General features: G+C 55.6%; 1 protein-coding gene across 1 annotated transcript in view; it reads right to left on the reverse strand.

Annotated features, from left to right (window-relative positions):
• LOC311192801 (aryl hydrocarbon receptor-like) overlaps window positions 1-14,275 on the reverse strand; it is a gene marked incomplete at both ends in the record, with an annotated part of 31,681 nt that extends 17,406 nt beyond the window's left edge. The window contains 2 exons of the mRNA XM_084265394.1: window positions 9,942-10,129; window positions 14,235-14,275. Coding sequence (XP_084121520.1) covers window positions 9,942-10,129; window positions 14,235-14,275 — 229 coding nt within the window. The remainder of the gene's footprint in view (window positions 1-9,941; window positions 10,130-14,234) is intronic.
• Between the last annotated feature and the right edge of the window lie 1,945 nt (window positions 14,276-16,220).

Raw genomic sequence — 16,220 nt, forward strand, 5'->3', positions numbered from 1 at the left:
CCCTGTGGCTCTCTGTGCCCCCTCCCTCCCCATCCCAAACAGGTCTCTGAACTCCTCCTCACTCAAACTGCCAAGAACCACAGGGTTGGGAGGAATCCCAAGAGATGCCCGAGCACAGAGGACTCCAGGCCCACATACCCACCAGAGGCTATTCCTGGTCTCTTTTTGACTTGGAAAGGAAAAGCCATTTTAAACAAAGCCTGGAAGAAAACTGCCACCCCATCTGCAACATGGGTAACCTCATGGGAGGGAGGCATCACTCCTGAAACATCCCACATCTGCTAGGGACACATTATTAGTCTCTGGTGGATTTTGTCAGCACATAAATCCATGCTCACCAGGAGCAACTCATAGGATAATCACCCCATGACAGGCAACGCTGGCTCCATCTCCTGATGACACAGTGGTGGCTTGGAGGCTCCTTTCCCTCCTGCTGGCTCCACGACACAGCTGGATGAAGACAATGCAGAAAGCATCTCCAGGACATGCCGTGACTCCGGAGTGGAGCCTGCAGCAAGGTCAAGCTGGAGCCAGCACCAGGTTCTTCACCACAGGAGAGCAGGCTACATGATGAGGAGACGCCACCCCTCAGCATCCCCCCAAGAACCCCAGGTCCCTCAGCCTTCTGAAGGCACATCTCCAAGGGGCTGCTGATTGAGATGCAAGGAAAACTGTTGATGGCAAGAGAAGATCCCTGGGGGGAGGAAGCAGCTGCCATGCCGCATTAAAGGGTGCCTGATTCACTCCCACTTGTTGTAAAAGACCACTACACATGGAGACCCCCTTCCACATGAAGCAGCTGAGACCACAGAGCTAGTGGGATCAAAAGAAACAGGTCCAACATGTCAACAAGCTTTAGTACACCCAGAGTCAACAGAGACTACAAGCTACAGACACGAGGGGACCAGAATTTACTGTCTGTGCCCAGCTCCTTCAGTGTCCCACTGCACACCTCAGAGTCACCGGTGACCAGCAGAAGATGAGGGAGGGGTGTGACAAATGTGACCTGTGGATACCAGATGAGTTCTAGGCATTTGCTGGACCAATTTGTTGACTATTTGTATTTTCAAAGTGCTGGGAAAGGGTTTGTCCTTATGCAGAGGTATCGAGGTGAAGGGTTAGGAAACCCAGCCCTGCCCTGAACCCCTCCAGCAGCCCGAGTGCTGGAGGAGAGGTCCTGCTGCTGGTGTGATCCCCAAAGCCTTTCCTTTAAGAGGAAGCCAGGGGAGAGGTCAGCCAGGATCAGTAATGATTAGAGCACTAATGAATCGGGTGCCCCGTATGGCCCCAAATCACCCCCTCAGGTTGGCTTTCTTGCCTCTGCATGGAGGTTCCCAAGCTCTGCAGCGTGGAGGGAAGACCAAAGGATGAGAAATGAAGGAGGGAAGCAATCTCTTCACATCACCCTTTGCCCATGGGATTCAGAGAGACAGGGCAGCCCAGCCACGAAGGCCAACATGTCCCCCTGCCCCTGCTTTGGCTTTGCCACCAAAAAGAATGAAGAATCAGCAAAAAATCCTGGGGTTCAATCCGCTCTCATGGACAGAGCTGGGGGATGATGGACTTCACCAGCGATGGGGGTTTCTCTCTGAACAGGCTCTGGAGACGCGGGTGCAGGAGTTCCCAGCAACCCCACCAGCACCATGCCACACACAGCCACCTTCCTCTTGGACACCATCCCAACCCCTGTGAAATACCAACCAACCTTTGCCTGGGCTGGTGAACAAAGGCAGTGTGCCAGGCAGGGCGGGCTCACAGCCAACGCCAAACCCTCTGATTACAAAACCTCTCAGGAGGAGTCACCCAGCATTCAGAGAGAGCGGTGAGGGGCTGGAACAGGCTGCCCAGAGAGGGGGTGGATGCCCTGTCCCTGGGGGTGTTCAGGGCCAGGTTGGATGGGGCCCTGGGCAACCTTGTGTAGCTCCAGGCCTGGAGGTTGGTGGCTCTGCCTGTGGCAGGGGGTTGGAGCTCTGTGATCCTTGGGGTCCCTTCCAACCCAGACCAGTCTATGATTCTTCTGAGGAGCCCATGGGGACTGCTGGCAGCCCCAAAAGCACACACCAACTTCTCCAACCTGTTGCTGCAAATACTCCTGCACAGTCCTGTAGCATCTTGCCCGGGGAGGGATTTAAGCCTGGCTCCCTTCCCTGCACCACTTAACTTCAGGTCTGGGCCCCTACAGCTCTGGCCCAAGGTAACAGCAGTCTAGGAGAGGACTAAGAAAGCTAATTGAATGCTGACTGCAGTGAGGTCACCTGGGGGAACCCGCTACCCTGCAGCAGGGCACTGCAGAGTCACATGGAGAACAGCAGAGGTGAGCAGGGAGCTGGTGAGATCAGAGACTCATACACTGTATTGGGTTGGAAGGCACCTCTAAAGGCCATCTAGTCCCTGCAGTGAGCACCTTTAACTGGAGCAGGTCGCTCAGAGCTTTATCCACCCTGACCTTGGATGTCTCCAGGGATGGGGCCTCCCCCACCTCTCTGGGAAACCTGTGCCAGTGTCTCACCACCCTCAGAGGGAAGAGATTCTTCCTCATGTCTCATCAGAACCTGCCCTGCTCTAGTTTAACCTGTCACCCCTCATCCCATTGCTCCCTGCCCTTACAAACAGTCCTGCACAGCTTTCCTGTAGGGCCTAGAAGTGGCTCGAAGGTCCCCCTGCAGCTTTCTCTTCTCCAGGGTGAACCAGCCCAGCTCTCCCAGCCTGTCTCTGTAGGCAAGGAGCTCCAGCCCTCTGAGCATCCTCATGGCTTCCCCTGGAGCTGCTCCAAGAGCTCCATGCTCTTCTTGAGGCAACATTTCCTAGGCCAATGCCCTGCTCAAGCAGAGCCAGCCAGACCAGGTTTCCCAGGACCATAAGCAGTACCCAGCACTGAGGACAGATGGAGATATTGGATCTAAGCTTCATAACCACACCAGTACAGTGACAGAAAGTGCCTGATACTGCTGGTGGGAAGCATTGACCTTGCAGGGCTCATCCTGTCCTCAGGCAGGAGAATGGAGACCCACCAGAGCTCCAGCTCCTGTGGCAGCAGGATCATGCCACCCAGCATATCCTTGTGGGATCCATCTCTGGAGGGCTTTCCACTGGTTCTCTCTATTGCAGACCTAACCTCCTGGTGACCTTAATCCAGGCAGAGGGTGGCATGGGAGCACATACCCTAAGCACCACCTCCCCACCCCATTATCTTGCTGCTCTCACTCTTGGCACAGCCATTGCTCGGCCACATCTGCAATCCCCAGCATCTGCTGTGTTTGTTATGCAAACCCTAGGAAATGAACCCCAGCACAGATCTCCAGCTGGCTGGAGGCTTTCCAAGCCACTCAGGACTAAACAAATCCATCCAAGCTTTCATGAGATCTTGCTGTTTGCAGCAAGCAAAGCTCCTGTCACACCATCCAGAGCATCACAGCAGCCAGAAGCACGGCTACGTCAGAGACAAAGATGTTCTCCTTGGGCACGTGCTTTTCCAAGAGACAGGGATCACCAAAGCCACTTCAGATGTATCCAGAAGACCAGACATTAGTCCAGGTAGCAACCGCTGCAAACTGGTTTGCAGGTGGAAGTGCAGCACAGGTCTGGAGGTTCAGCCACCTTCTTCATACATGTGGCAAAGCCTTGAAGTGACTTTAAGGCAGGTCCTGATGGCACCAGAGTTGCCATTGCAATCCACCAGCACCCAAAGGCTGAATCTGAGAAGTAAAGCTTGGAGAGGACCAAGCCCTGAGCATCCCCCTTGCCTTATTTTACCCACATCCCCCTGCAAGGCTGAAGCTTCCCTGATGCTCAGAGCAGCCTGCAACCCTGGGAGTACAGAGCTTCTTCACAGAATCACAGGGGTTGGAAGAGACACCAGAGCCCATCGGGTCCAATCTCCTTGCCAAAGCAGCTCCCTAGGACAGGTCCCACAGGTCGGCATCCAGATGGGGCTGCAATGTCTCCAGAGAAGAAGATTCCACAACCCCTGGGCAGCCTGTTCCAGGGCTCTGTCACCCTCACTGGGAAGAAGTTCTTCCCCAGATTGATGTGGAACTCCCTGTGCTCCAACTTGAGGCCATTGTCCTTGTCCTGTCCCCACAGACACTGAGAAGAGGCTGGCCATGTCCCCCTGTGTCCCACCCTTCAGATATTGATAAACACTGATCAGATCCCCTCTCAGGCTTCTTCTCTCAAAGCTGAACAGTCCCAGTTCTTTCAGCTTTTCCTCACTGGGGAGATGCTCCAGGCCCCTAACCATCCCCATAGCCTCCTCTGGACTCTTTCCAGGACATCCCTGTCCTTCTCACCCAGCTGAGAAGAGGGAACACAGTGCTGCTCAGCTACCACAGGTCCCCACTTGAGGCACAGCTGTCCATGTGGGGCAAGCTGCTCCCCTACACACATATCAGCCCCAAGCTGGTGACATGCACATGCTGAAAGACAAAGGAAGAGGTAAATCCAGACTTCTCGCTCCATTCCCCCTCCTAACTACGAGCAGGAGACTGAGAAGACACAGGCACTGCCATCCTTCTGGCACTTGGCACACATCACCACTCCGGCTCATGATGCCTCAAGGGCATCCCCCTGGGCTGACTTGCAATTCTGTATTTCCAAAAGGAAGGATGGGACACAGGACGTAAATCTGAGCTTGTGGTCAGACACAACACACCCAGCCCAGAGTGTAGATTCCTGAAGGACAACTCATCCTGGTACACGGTGCTGCAACACTCATAAACCTTTCAAAATGAACCTAATGTGAACCTCATTTGCTTTGCCCATCAGGAGGAGCAACCTTACAAAGGTCAATGGCTCTATGTTGGTGGTCAATGGGTCCAGGTTGAGGCTGGTGACAAGCAGGGTCCCCCAGGGTCCGTCTTGGGACCGGTGCTCTTTAACATCTTTATCAATGACATTGATGATGGAATCAAGCGTACCCTCAGCAAGTTTGGGTATGACACCAAGCTGAGTGGTGTGGTTGACACACCAGAAGGAAAGGAGCCATCCAGAGGGATCTTGACAGGCTGGAAAGCTGAGCCTGGGTGAACTTAATGAGGTTCAACAGTGCAAAGTGTCAGGTGTTGCACTTGGGCTGGAGGAATCCCAGGCATATTTACAGCCTGTGAGAAGAGCTCCCGGAGAGCAGCCCTGAGGAGAAGGAACTGGGGATTCTGGTGGGTGAGAAACTTCCTATGAGCCAGCAGTGTGCTCTTGCAGCTTGGAAGGGTGATGGGATCCTGGGCTCCATTGGGAGAGGGGTGGCAGCAGGGACAGAGAAGGGATTATCCTTCTTTGCTCTGCCCTTGTGTCGTGGTTTTACCCTGGCTGAGAGCCAAGATCCATGCAGCTGCCTGCTCTTTAATGGAAAAGAGAAGGGGGAGAAGGAGGGGTGGGGTGTGAGGCAAGGGAAGGGAGAAGGAAGGGGCAAATAACAACCCCAAAACCAAGAAACCAAAAGCCAGTGGGTTGGGATAAGGATACTTTACTAGAATAGCAGAAAGATAAAATATAACAATGCTAACAGGACTTTAGAGCAAAAATATATGAAGCTGTTGATACACAATGCAGTTTCTCACCGAACCCACAACTCAGGCTGTGCCACCCAGAGCCGTCCCAGAACCCGACCGTCCCCCAAAAACCATGTGTCCCGGAGCCACCCGCTCCTCCTCCCATCAGCTCCCTGTTGTACTGAGCAGGACGTAATTGGCATGGGATACCCTCTTTGTCCAGTTTGGGTCACCTGTCCAGGCTTCACCCCTCCTTTCTCATGAATAGAGAAATACGAAGAGCTGAGAAAGTCCTTGACTGTCTGACAGCAACTAAAAACCTCAGGGTGTTACCAGCACTGCTTTCATTTTAACTCTCAAACACAGCATTCCATCCGCTGCTACAAATGAAGTTAACTCCATCCTGACCAAAACCAGGACACCTTGGGAGGCCACAGCTGGAGTCCTGTGTCCAGAGCTGGGGCCCCAATACAAGAAAGACGTAGAACTGTTGGAGAGGGTTCAGAGGAGCCACAAAGATGATCAGAGGGCTGGAGCACCTCCCTGATGAAGAGAGGTTGAGGGAGCTGGGCTTGTTCAGCCTGGAGAAGAGAAGGCTGCGGGGGGACCTCATTGCAGCCTTCCTGTCCCTGAAGGGAGCAGAGAAACAGGAGGGGAATCATCTTGTTAAAGGGCAGAGACTGTCAGGACAAGGGGGATGGAGTGAAGCTGAGGGAGGGAAGGGCTAAATTGGATATTAGGGGGAATTTTTTTACAGAGAGAGTGCTGAGGGGCTGGAACAGGCTGCCCAGAGAGGGGGTGGATGCCCCATCCCTGGGGGTGTTCAAGGCCAGGTTGGATGGGGCCCTGGGCAACCTTGTGTAGCTCCAGGCCTGGAGGTTGGTGGCCCTGCCTGTGGCAGGGGGGTTGGAGCTGTGTGATCCTTGGGGTCCCTTCCAACCCAGACCAGTCTGTGATTCTATGAAAGGTCATCATTCAAGCACTTATGGTACACACACAAATAAAACAGGAGCCAGGCTTATTCCTTCAAAGCCAGAGCCGTGCTCAGCCTGAAATGCGAACTGGTGGAAACACCAGGAAGGAGTAAGTGGGTTTTTTCCAATGAAGAGCCAACTCCAAAATGAGCACACAAGATCAGAAAACAATCAGAAAAGCTGTAGTGCTTGTCAGAAACCACTAACCTGTCCTTGCCAAGCTTTCAGTCCACCCACAGAAGCTGGTAACATCTCTGCTCTGCTTGGGGGCACTCTTATGAGACATTTCCAAACCGTGTCCTTCCTCACCAGCTGCTGCTTGTCACACCTGCAGATGGTTTCTACTGACCAGCATCACAGATGCCACATACATTTTTATCTGCCTGCTGGTTCCTGCAGCCCTGTCCACCGGTAGCAGAAGGGAAGGCTTCAGGAACACATGAAGTTCCTGGGAAGTTCTCATCAGGAAAACCCCCACGCTAGACCTACATGGGTTTCTGAAGCTGTCCTGGAAAGCCAGTGTGATGGCCTTCCTGCTTCAGGTGGCCTTCTGGACACCAGCACAAAGCATGGCCAACTCAGCCTAGGCCAAATACCAGCCAAGTTCCACTGATGACTCAAGCAGCTGTTGCATACTCTGCAGGACAGCTTAACCCTCTGCATCTGGAGAGGAAGTGGTGTGGATCCTTCTACCACCGTCTCCCCCAAGAAGAAACCAGCTGAAGATCCAAGACCACCACCACAGAGTCTTCCTCAGAGTTTCCACACCAGCAAAAGCCACATCAGGGGCAGCAGGAGGAAACACCAGCTGGTGCAGGCACACTGGGGAGGATCAGAGGTTGGGAAGTAGCATCATCTCTCTCTCATCTCTTATGAATCTTTCCCCAAACATCTGAACTGAATGGGATAATAAAAAACCCCAAGAAACCCACCACCAGCAGCAGCAAGAAGTCAAATCCAGCTTGGTTCACCTCCACTCCCAGAAGCATCACCACAGGGTAAGCTGCATGGGAGACTCAGAGTGGGAAGGGCGAGCTAGGAGGACACCAAAGGGTGGGCTCATTCCCCCTGCCTCTCACAAGCAATCAGTCCACCTCTCACCCCAAAGGCCTGTACGTCTGCTCCACAGACACAAACCCAAGAGGGGGCTGAACCTCAGGTGGGCTTCTGGCTGAACCTCAAATGGGCTTTTAGGAACCACCTCTAGCAGCATGGGGGATTTTTACTTTTAACACAGCCTGGCAGGCAGAGGTCCAGGGTCACCTCCTGGCCAGACTGGTTCTAGCCACGTTCTTTGGCTCCACATGGACTCTCTTAACCCTTCTCCTGGGAGAAAGGGTGAGAGCTTGAAAGGCTTGAAAAGAGGAGCTCCCTTACCAACATGGCACAAATTAACACTGTCTGGAGATGAGGTGACAGGCTGGGGTTGTTAAAGGAAAGAGGCCACAGCAGCAGAGGACAGGGATGCTCACCAGATGATGCAAACCAACAGCAAAGCTGCACTGGGAAGTGTGACACAAGGGCTTTCACTGCCTGCACCCCCCACCCACCCCCCTAAGTGCCTGATGCGATCCACCACGAGCAGGCTGCTGCGGCTTGGAGACAACACACGCTTCATCAGGCAGGGCTGGAACAGAGAGTCGACCTTGATGAATCGGTGGGATGATCTGAAGTCAAACAAGATGAACTTCAGGGCAGCCAGGGGCAAGTGAGGGGCAGGAGAGGGATGGAAATCACAGGCACAGCAGCCAGATGGGAATAATTGGCCCAGCAGAGCTGGTCTCCAAGAGGACACGGCTGCCAGCAGCCATGAGCCCACTGGACGATGACTGCCTTCCCGAAGCAGCGCTCACACTGGGAAGTGCATACTAAGCGCATCCAGAGGGAACTGCTCCTGCTGCAAGGAAGGGGGTCCCAGCTGGAGACCTTGGCTCAGGAGTCACCTCCTGGGGACCAGGATCCCCAACTGGAGAGGGCCCTGTGAGAAGCCCAAAGGACTGTGCATGAGGCAAAAAGGTAAGGGAGCTGAGTTTCCTCAGTTTGGAGGGGAGAAGACATGACAGGAGCCTGTAAGCATAGGGAGATGCCAATGGCATCCTGCCCACGTGCTGTGCCTTCACCAGGGTCCATCACCCGTTCCATCAAGCCCAAGGGACTGGAGATGAGACACGTCCCTATCTGTACGTCCTGACCACCAACACCCATGCCATGTCATGCACACACACCAGCCCATACCTCCTGTTTGAGCATACAAACAGAAAGGGAATCAGCTTTTTAAAAGGGTAGACAATGGCAGGACAGGGGGGATGGATTAAAGCTGAAGGAAAGAAGGTTTAAATTGGATATTAGGGGGAAATTCTTTCCAGAGAGAGTGGTGAGGGGCTGGAACAGGCTGCCCAGAGAGGGGGTGGATGCCCTGTTCCTGGGGGTGTTCAAGGCCAGGTTGGATGGGGCCCTGGGCAACCTTGTGTAGCTCCAGGCCTGGAGGTTGGTGGCTCTGCCTGTGGCAGGGGGTTGGAACTTTATGATCCTAGGGGTCCCTTCCAACTCATGCTATTCTATGATTCTATGATTTCCCCAGCTGCAGGAGCCACCCTCAGATTCTGCCCTGTGGTGAAGCATCCCCTTTCCCAAGTGGATTATGAAAGGAATCCCTGGGAGCAGGTGGGGCTTCGTTGGCACTGCAGCCCACAGTTCATCTTCCTTGTAGCTAGGGGCATGTGGTAACTCACCGGCACACAGCAAGTACCCCCCAGCCAGGCTCTGTACCCCAGTTTTCCCCTCTTAGCCCAGACACACACCGGGTGCGCAGAGTCCAGACAGAGCAGTAAGGAGGGCTGACCGCTGCCTTCCTTTGAAGGTCAATGGAGAAGGCAACACAGGTTGATGATCCATCAGCACTGCCTTGGACAGAAGGACCTGGTGCATCCCCAAAACATCGCCACAGTGGACTGCCTCCCCAGCTACCTGCCCCACACCTCACAGGTGGGCACAGAGCAAAACCTACTTCCCAGGTTCATCCCACAAGAAGTGGAGCAGGGAGGAAGAGACACTCAGCCAGGCTCGCTCTCAGTCCAACCTCACCTCTGAGGAGCACCACAGCATCCACAGCACATCCAGTGAAGGCAGTTAGCACCAGGCATTGCCCTGTTGACCCTTCGCATCCCTTGAGGTTCTGCTCCCAGGAGGGACCTCCTGAGTCACAGCCTCCCTGACACGCAATCAGCTGGTATCAGTTCAAAGCTGCCAGCAGCTGGCAATGCTTTGGAATATGTGCTGGAGGTGCTAAAATCACAGGAGAGGTCTGGTCAGTGCCTCAGCTGAAGATCCAACCCCCATGCCTTAACATACAGGGTTCTGACACATCATCATCCTACCTTCAGGAGACACAGCTCTTTATCCCAAGGCAAACATAGCTCAGGGTGGGATGAGAGAGGAGCAGTGGGGATTGACCCCAGGGGATTGATTGTGCACAACTCACCCATCAAGTAGCTCTTCACCTTCAGGTACCCAACAGCCAGTCGGAGGATGGAGAGTTTGTCCAGCCTGGTGCGCACATCCTCAGGGAAGGGCAGCAAGCCCGTCAGTCTGTTCAGCTCCTGGTTGAGTCTGTCTCTGTGTCGCTTGGAGGGGTTGGACTTCACACCTTCGGCGGGGGGTGGCTTGGGGCTGGAAGAGGCAAAGGAGAGTTTACCCAACCCGGGCCTGTCTGACATGCTCCTTCCAAACCCAGCATTGCCTTTAGTGCAGCTGTGCCAGTAGAACATTGAATGGCCAAGGTAAGGCCAGCGAGCTCCAGCAGCGAGCTCCAGCAAGCCCACAAAGCAGTAACTGAAGGACATGTGGCCATCCCAGCCAGCCACCTTGAGCAGCCCCAGGCATGATGTTCTCCAGCTGAAGCTCAGAAGGGCACATTAACACACAGCCTGACCAAGACCACTCAGGTAGTAGTGATATCAGGTGGATACTACAGGCTTGCTCCCAACCACATTGAGCCATGGCAGGGAAAGGGACACCAAGGCCAGAGACCCACATGCCATCAGAGCAGTTCTGTGAGGTCTGGTCAGACCTTTCCACTCACACTCCATTCCGTCCATCCTTTCTCCTCATCCCATGCCCTTCCCTCTCAGTGGGTCTCTCCCTGGCCACACTCCACATGCTCACACCAGGTCCTCAGCATGGCAAAGCACTGCCTTGACCTGCTCAGAGGGGTTCAGCTCAGCTGAAGGACTCAGTAGCTCTTGGCAAAGAGCACGCTCACAAACAGCTGGAATGGGGAAGTCACTTGGAGGGTCCAAAAAGGTTTGTTACTCTGAACCCATCTCCATTCGCTGCTTCCACAGCTCCCCCAGCTGCTCAGAGCCTGAAGTCATCGCTTTGCTTACCCATACCACAACGCACAACTCTGTGACAGCGGCTGGACAACGAGATGCCACCACCCAGCACAGCCTGGGGAGCAGCACCTGCAAACTGGCAGGTTAGAAATCCACCCTCTTCCCCTCAGCTGGTCTCTGTTCCTTTCAGATGGGCATTCCCAACCTACCCCAACACCTGATGCCACACCTGGGCTCTGCCCACCCTCAGTCTGCAGGAGGAACAGGCTCCACAGGAGTAGCTCTTGCCTGTCATCAGCTTTTATGGGGACCCATCCCCATCAGCTGTGGTTACTTCACCAGCTGCATCCCCAGTCCCAGTCATGGCAGTAAGCGGTTGGTTAATGACTTTAACGAGTCTCAGATGTCACCCTGTCTCCTTTGGTTTATTAAAGCCAACTGGAAGTTTCTAGCTTGGAAGAAAAGCTCTTCAGGGGCACCACCCCCTGTATTTGGTCAGGCTGCATCCCCTAACATGCAACCTACAGAGCATTGATGTGATGTATCTAACCACAAACTCCCCCTCCGTGGGCATCCTTGCTCCATAAAGCTGCTTCAGCTGACAGGCTGTGCCAGCCTTTAGCAGCAATTTAAGCTCTCCTCTCTGCCACCACTCCAATCTTGCTGGGCAGGACTGCTCACCCATGTGACAAGAGGAAACAAGCAGTAAATCAAAGGCAGTGAGCTGCCTGTTGAGTTGTCACCACAGAGAGCCACCAAAGGCAGCATGGATGGGAAAACACAGCATTCCTCCATCACACTGTTTGGCAGCATAAGCATGGGGGGTGGGGGGGTATACGCCAATAAAGGTGGGGTACAACTCATCACCAAACTCGTTGAGGGTGACAAATCCCTGGGACAGGCTGTCCAGGGGGTGTGGAGTCTCCATCTCTGGAGATATTCCAGCCCTGTCTGGTCATCGACCTGTGCAATATGAGCCAGGGAGCTGCTTTGGCAGGGGGGTTGGACCCGATGAGCTCTCCAGGTCCCTTCCAACCCCTGTGATATGGGCTGGGCAAAACACACAGGCACTGATGATTTTAGGTTCTCCATAAACACTTAAACCCATTTTTGAAATCACAGTTGCTCCTTGGGAAGGAAAAAGGGGAAATAGTTTTCAGAGGGAATGAAGGAGAAAAATAAAATAAACCAAAAAAAAGTTTTTCTGAGTTTCTTCAGAATTTCCTCAGGTATCCTTTAAGGCAAAGCCCTCTGCTCAGTCAGTGTCCACCTCTAGCCCAGAAAGAAGAGAAGAGCTAAGAAAGAAACAGGTGATGAGCAAGAAATGCTGCCTGTCACAGGAGGGGGCAAAGCATGGAGGTGTAACAGGGTGTCCTGGACAGCCTGGCCAAGCGTGGGAAGTGCCCTGGCTGAGGCACATGGGGTGACACAGCCAGCAGCATGGCACCAAGCACTCCAGGAGAACACCCCAACATCCCTGCTCCTGCAAGCCCCCACCTTGGGAGCTTCACAGACACCCTGGAGGGGTGGGATAGGAAGAGGAGAAGGGCTCTGGTGATGCTGGGCAGCTCTTCTGACACCCCATCTCCATGGGCAAGTGCTGCACCCCGTGCCCAGAGCTCCCAGGGCTGGGGGCATCACAGTTCTCTGTCCCTTTGGGTGCCACAGCAGAACAGCTTCCAGGTGCTCACCAAGCTCTGCCGAGCGGGTCTGCAGTTCCCTTGAGATCTGTGTGAGCACAGCCAGGAAAGCCAGCAGCCCCCACCACACGGGCGCCAAGGGAAAGGCATCAGCCTGAGCTCAACCACGTTACCAGCCACCGGAGAGCCTGCACAGGCAGGCGCTGTGTGCAGCGCCACATCCCCCGCTCACGGAACGAAGCAAAGCTTGGTCAGGATGTGTAAAACCCATTCAAGTTCCCTGCCCTGACCCCATGTCCATCCACACCACAGGCCTGGGCACAGCCCTGGGGTTCGAAGCAGCTCAGCACCTCCACAGGGAAGGGGCATTGTGAAGAGGTGCGAGCCCTCACCCCTTGTGCCAGAGCCCTAAGGCGGCACAGCCTCGCGAAAGGGATGCGGTGCAAAGCTCAGCACGGCCCTGCTGCTACGGGAAGCAGACGGGCCGGGGGGCAAAGGCTGCTGCAGCGCTGCTGCTCCCCAGCCGTCCTTTGACCAGGGAACCCAGCGGGAAGCCAATCGCTTTTGCAAGCAGGCAAGTACCACGGGATAGTAACTATTAACAGCTCGGGCTGCCTGAACTGATAGACCATTTCCTGATTATTATTTTATTTTAATGAGTAAAAAGCCCTGAGCAAACCGCAGAAGGACCAGAGATCTCCTGCTCCCTGGTCCTTTCCTCCCCACCTGGTTGGTCACGCATCCCCCTGCTCCCAACCTGGCAAGATCTACCCAGGGCAAAGTAACCTCTGCTGGTTCCTGGAGCTGACCCAGCAGCACTGGGGATCGAGGTCCCCTCTGCACCTCTTCCCACCCCCTGAGTCGCACACATCCAGCCCAAACCCCCAGGCCAGTCCCACCACAGGGCTAGAATCACCGCTCGGAGGTGAGCAGGGGAGAAGCTTTGAGGCAGAGCAGCTACCCTGTGACGGCTTCACCCCCTCCTAAACGCTGGAGAGGCTCTGGCTCACCTCCTCACCACGCATTTGTAACATCAACACACACTCCTTCATCCCAGATCTGGGCTCATCTGAGCACCTTGCATGGAACATCAGCACCCCCTCCTCCATCCCAGGCTCACATATACCCACCCAGCAGCTAGCTCCCAAAGTCACAGCCACGCCGTGATTCCCTGGCTGGCTGGCAGCACAAGACTGGTGCGAGTGACTTCAGGGCAGGTCAGGGGCGCGGAGGCACAAGGGTCCCCAAGTCAGGGGACCACATTCACACATAGAATTTGGCCACAGAGCTGCATGCGGATTGGTTACCCAGGGAACCGGGATCCTTTGGAACGGGGCAGTCGCTGCCAGCCCAATGGAGAGAGAGGTAAGCCAGCCCAGGAGCCAGACCCACTAGTGGTACCAAACTCTCCAAGGCTTCCCCATCAGAGCACAGGGGACATGGGACAACCATTCTCAGGGGGTTAGCCTCCCTCCAGCCTGCCGGAGCCCACCAGAGCATTTACCTCCAATTAACTCTAATTAAGCCAGGGTAGCCCAAGTGTGCTGCCTCCCTGTCTTTTGCTTCTTCAAGTCCCGCACTGGAGCGACTCAGCCCAGCTCCCTACAACCAGTTCGGCTCCCGCAGACCAGTGTTCCACCGCCCTGCCCAGTCCCACAGCCTGGCTCCGGCTCCCCCCAGCTCCCCGGCGACTGCCAGGCTGTCCCCGTGGGGTGCTATCTGGAGAGGAAGGGGAGGTGGGGGGGACGGGAAACACCCTCGCACCCCCTCACCACCACCCTCTCCCCTCCCTGCACCCACCTCTTCGGCACCGGCTTCTTCCTCTTCCTCCCAGCGTACATCCCGCCGGCAACACCGAACACCGGGCGCACCGCAACCGGCGGCGGGGAACGGGCGGCCGCACCCGGGGGCGGGGTTTAAGCAGGAGGACGGCGGCGGGGGCGGCCCCGGGGCTGGCCCCGGCCCCTTCCCCGCCCCTGCCCCCGGCAAGGCACCCCCCGGTCGTGGGTCGGGGGGGCGGTGTATCCAAGGCCGCCTGTCGCCGTGTCTGCTGCGCGCAGCGGGCCGCTGCCACCGCGGGCGAGGGGACGCTGTGCCCAGAGGGTCGCCGACCCCCCGGGGAGGAGTCACCAAATATCCTGGGGAACGCCGTGCCCAGGGGCCACCATGGCCGGGGGGTTCATGAGCTGCTGAGCCTCAAAAGTCGCTGAACCCATTGCTGCGCCCATCGCTGCGCCCATCGCTGCACCCACTGCTGCGCCCATCGTTACTCCTGTGGGTCACCAAGTCTGGGATCTGCCATGTCCATGGGCTGGCTCCTGTTTCCTGCAAAAGCTGACAGCTTCGGGACGGTTCTCCACATTCCTGCCGTGCTGCGGTGCAGGCAGGAGAAGGTTCAACCACGCGCTGTGTTTGGTGGCCAACGTGTCCCCCTGGCTGTCCACCGGCCAGGACCAGCCTCTCCCAGAGCAGCCAGGCCCCTGGGGCCCTCGAGGTGTCGTGCCCGACAGCCACAGCCAGAGAGGCAACACGGAACTGGAGGCACATGAATTACTGCCCCGTTTCATTGCTGGTGAAAAATGAGAAGCAGGGCAGAAAGATGCAGTGGAACCCTGGGGGCCCCAATACAAGGAAGATGTGGGGCTGATGGGGAGGGTTCAGAGGAGCCACGAAATTGATCAGAAGGCTGGAGCACCTCCCCTATGGAGAGAGGCTGAAGGAGCTGGGCTTGTTCAGCCTGGAGAAGAGAAGGCTGCAGGGGGACCTCATTGCAGCCTTCCTGTCCCTGAAGGGAGCAGAGAAACAGGAGGGGAATCAGCTTGTTAAAGGGCAGAGACTGGCAGGACAAGGGGGATGGGGTAAAGCTGAAGGAGGGAAGGGTTAGATGACATATTAGGGGGAAGTTCTTTTCAGAGAGAGTGGTGAGGGGCTGGAACAGGCTGCCCAGAGAGGGGGTGGATGCCCAGTCCCTGGGGGTGTTCAAGGCCAGGTTGTTTGGGGCCCTGGGCAACCTTGTGTAGCTCCAGGCCTGGAGGTTGGTGGCCCTGCCTGTGGCAGGGGGTTGGAGCTCTGTGATCCTTGGGGTCCCTCCCAACCCAGACCATTCTATGATTCTATGATTGTCCCTCTCGGTGGGATAAACCCCCCTTTCTCCCATGCCATGACTCCAGGGCTTTGCAAGCTAAGCCTCCCCATCTCCTAGAGTCTGATCTCCCTGCTGGTCCCTGCGCCAGGAATAGCCAGCCTGGTGCCCCTCACTTTGTAGTTCCTTGTGTTAATGCTGCCCAAAGCTTTGCTCTTCCACCAAAGAGCCACCTTCCCTGCTCAGCCCTTCAGCATCCCTACAGCCACCTTGCGGGGGGCTGACCCTGGCAGGGGGACAGGTGCGCCCCAAAACTGCTCTGTCAGCACCCTACTCAGTTAGAGAGGGAAGAAAATACATAACAAAAGGCTTACCAATGGAGATAAGGGCAGGGAGAGGTCACTCAGCATCTGGCATCAGGGGCAGAACAGACCCAAGACATAATAAAAGGCATCTATTTTTTTACCCAATCAAAACAGAGTAGGCTAATGAGAAATGAGCCCAAATCTTACACCCCCTCCCTCCCCCTTTCCCTTCTTTCTGAGCCCAACTTAATTTATGATTTCTCTCCCCCTACCCTCCCTCCAGCAACACAGGGGGACAGGGATGGGAGTCAGGGTCAGTCCATCACAAGTCATCTCTGCTGGTCCTTCCTCCTCAGGGGAGGACTCCTCACCCCATTCCCCTGCTGCACCGTGGGGTCC

Source organism: Gallinula chloropus (genome assembly GCF_964237585.1).
Source record: "Gallinula chloropus genome assembly, chromosome: 5".
NCBI classification, from domain to species: Eukaryota; Metazoa; Chordata; class Aves; order Gruiformes; family Rallidae; genus Gallinula; species Gallinula chloropus.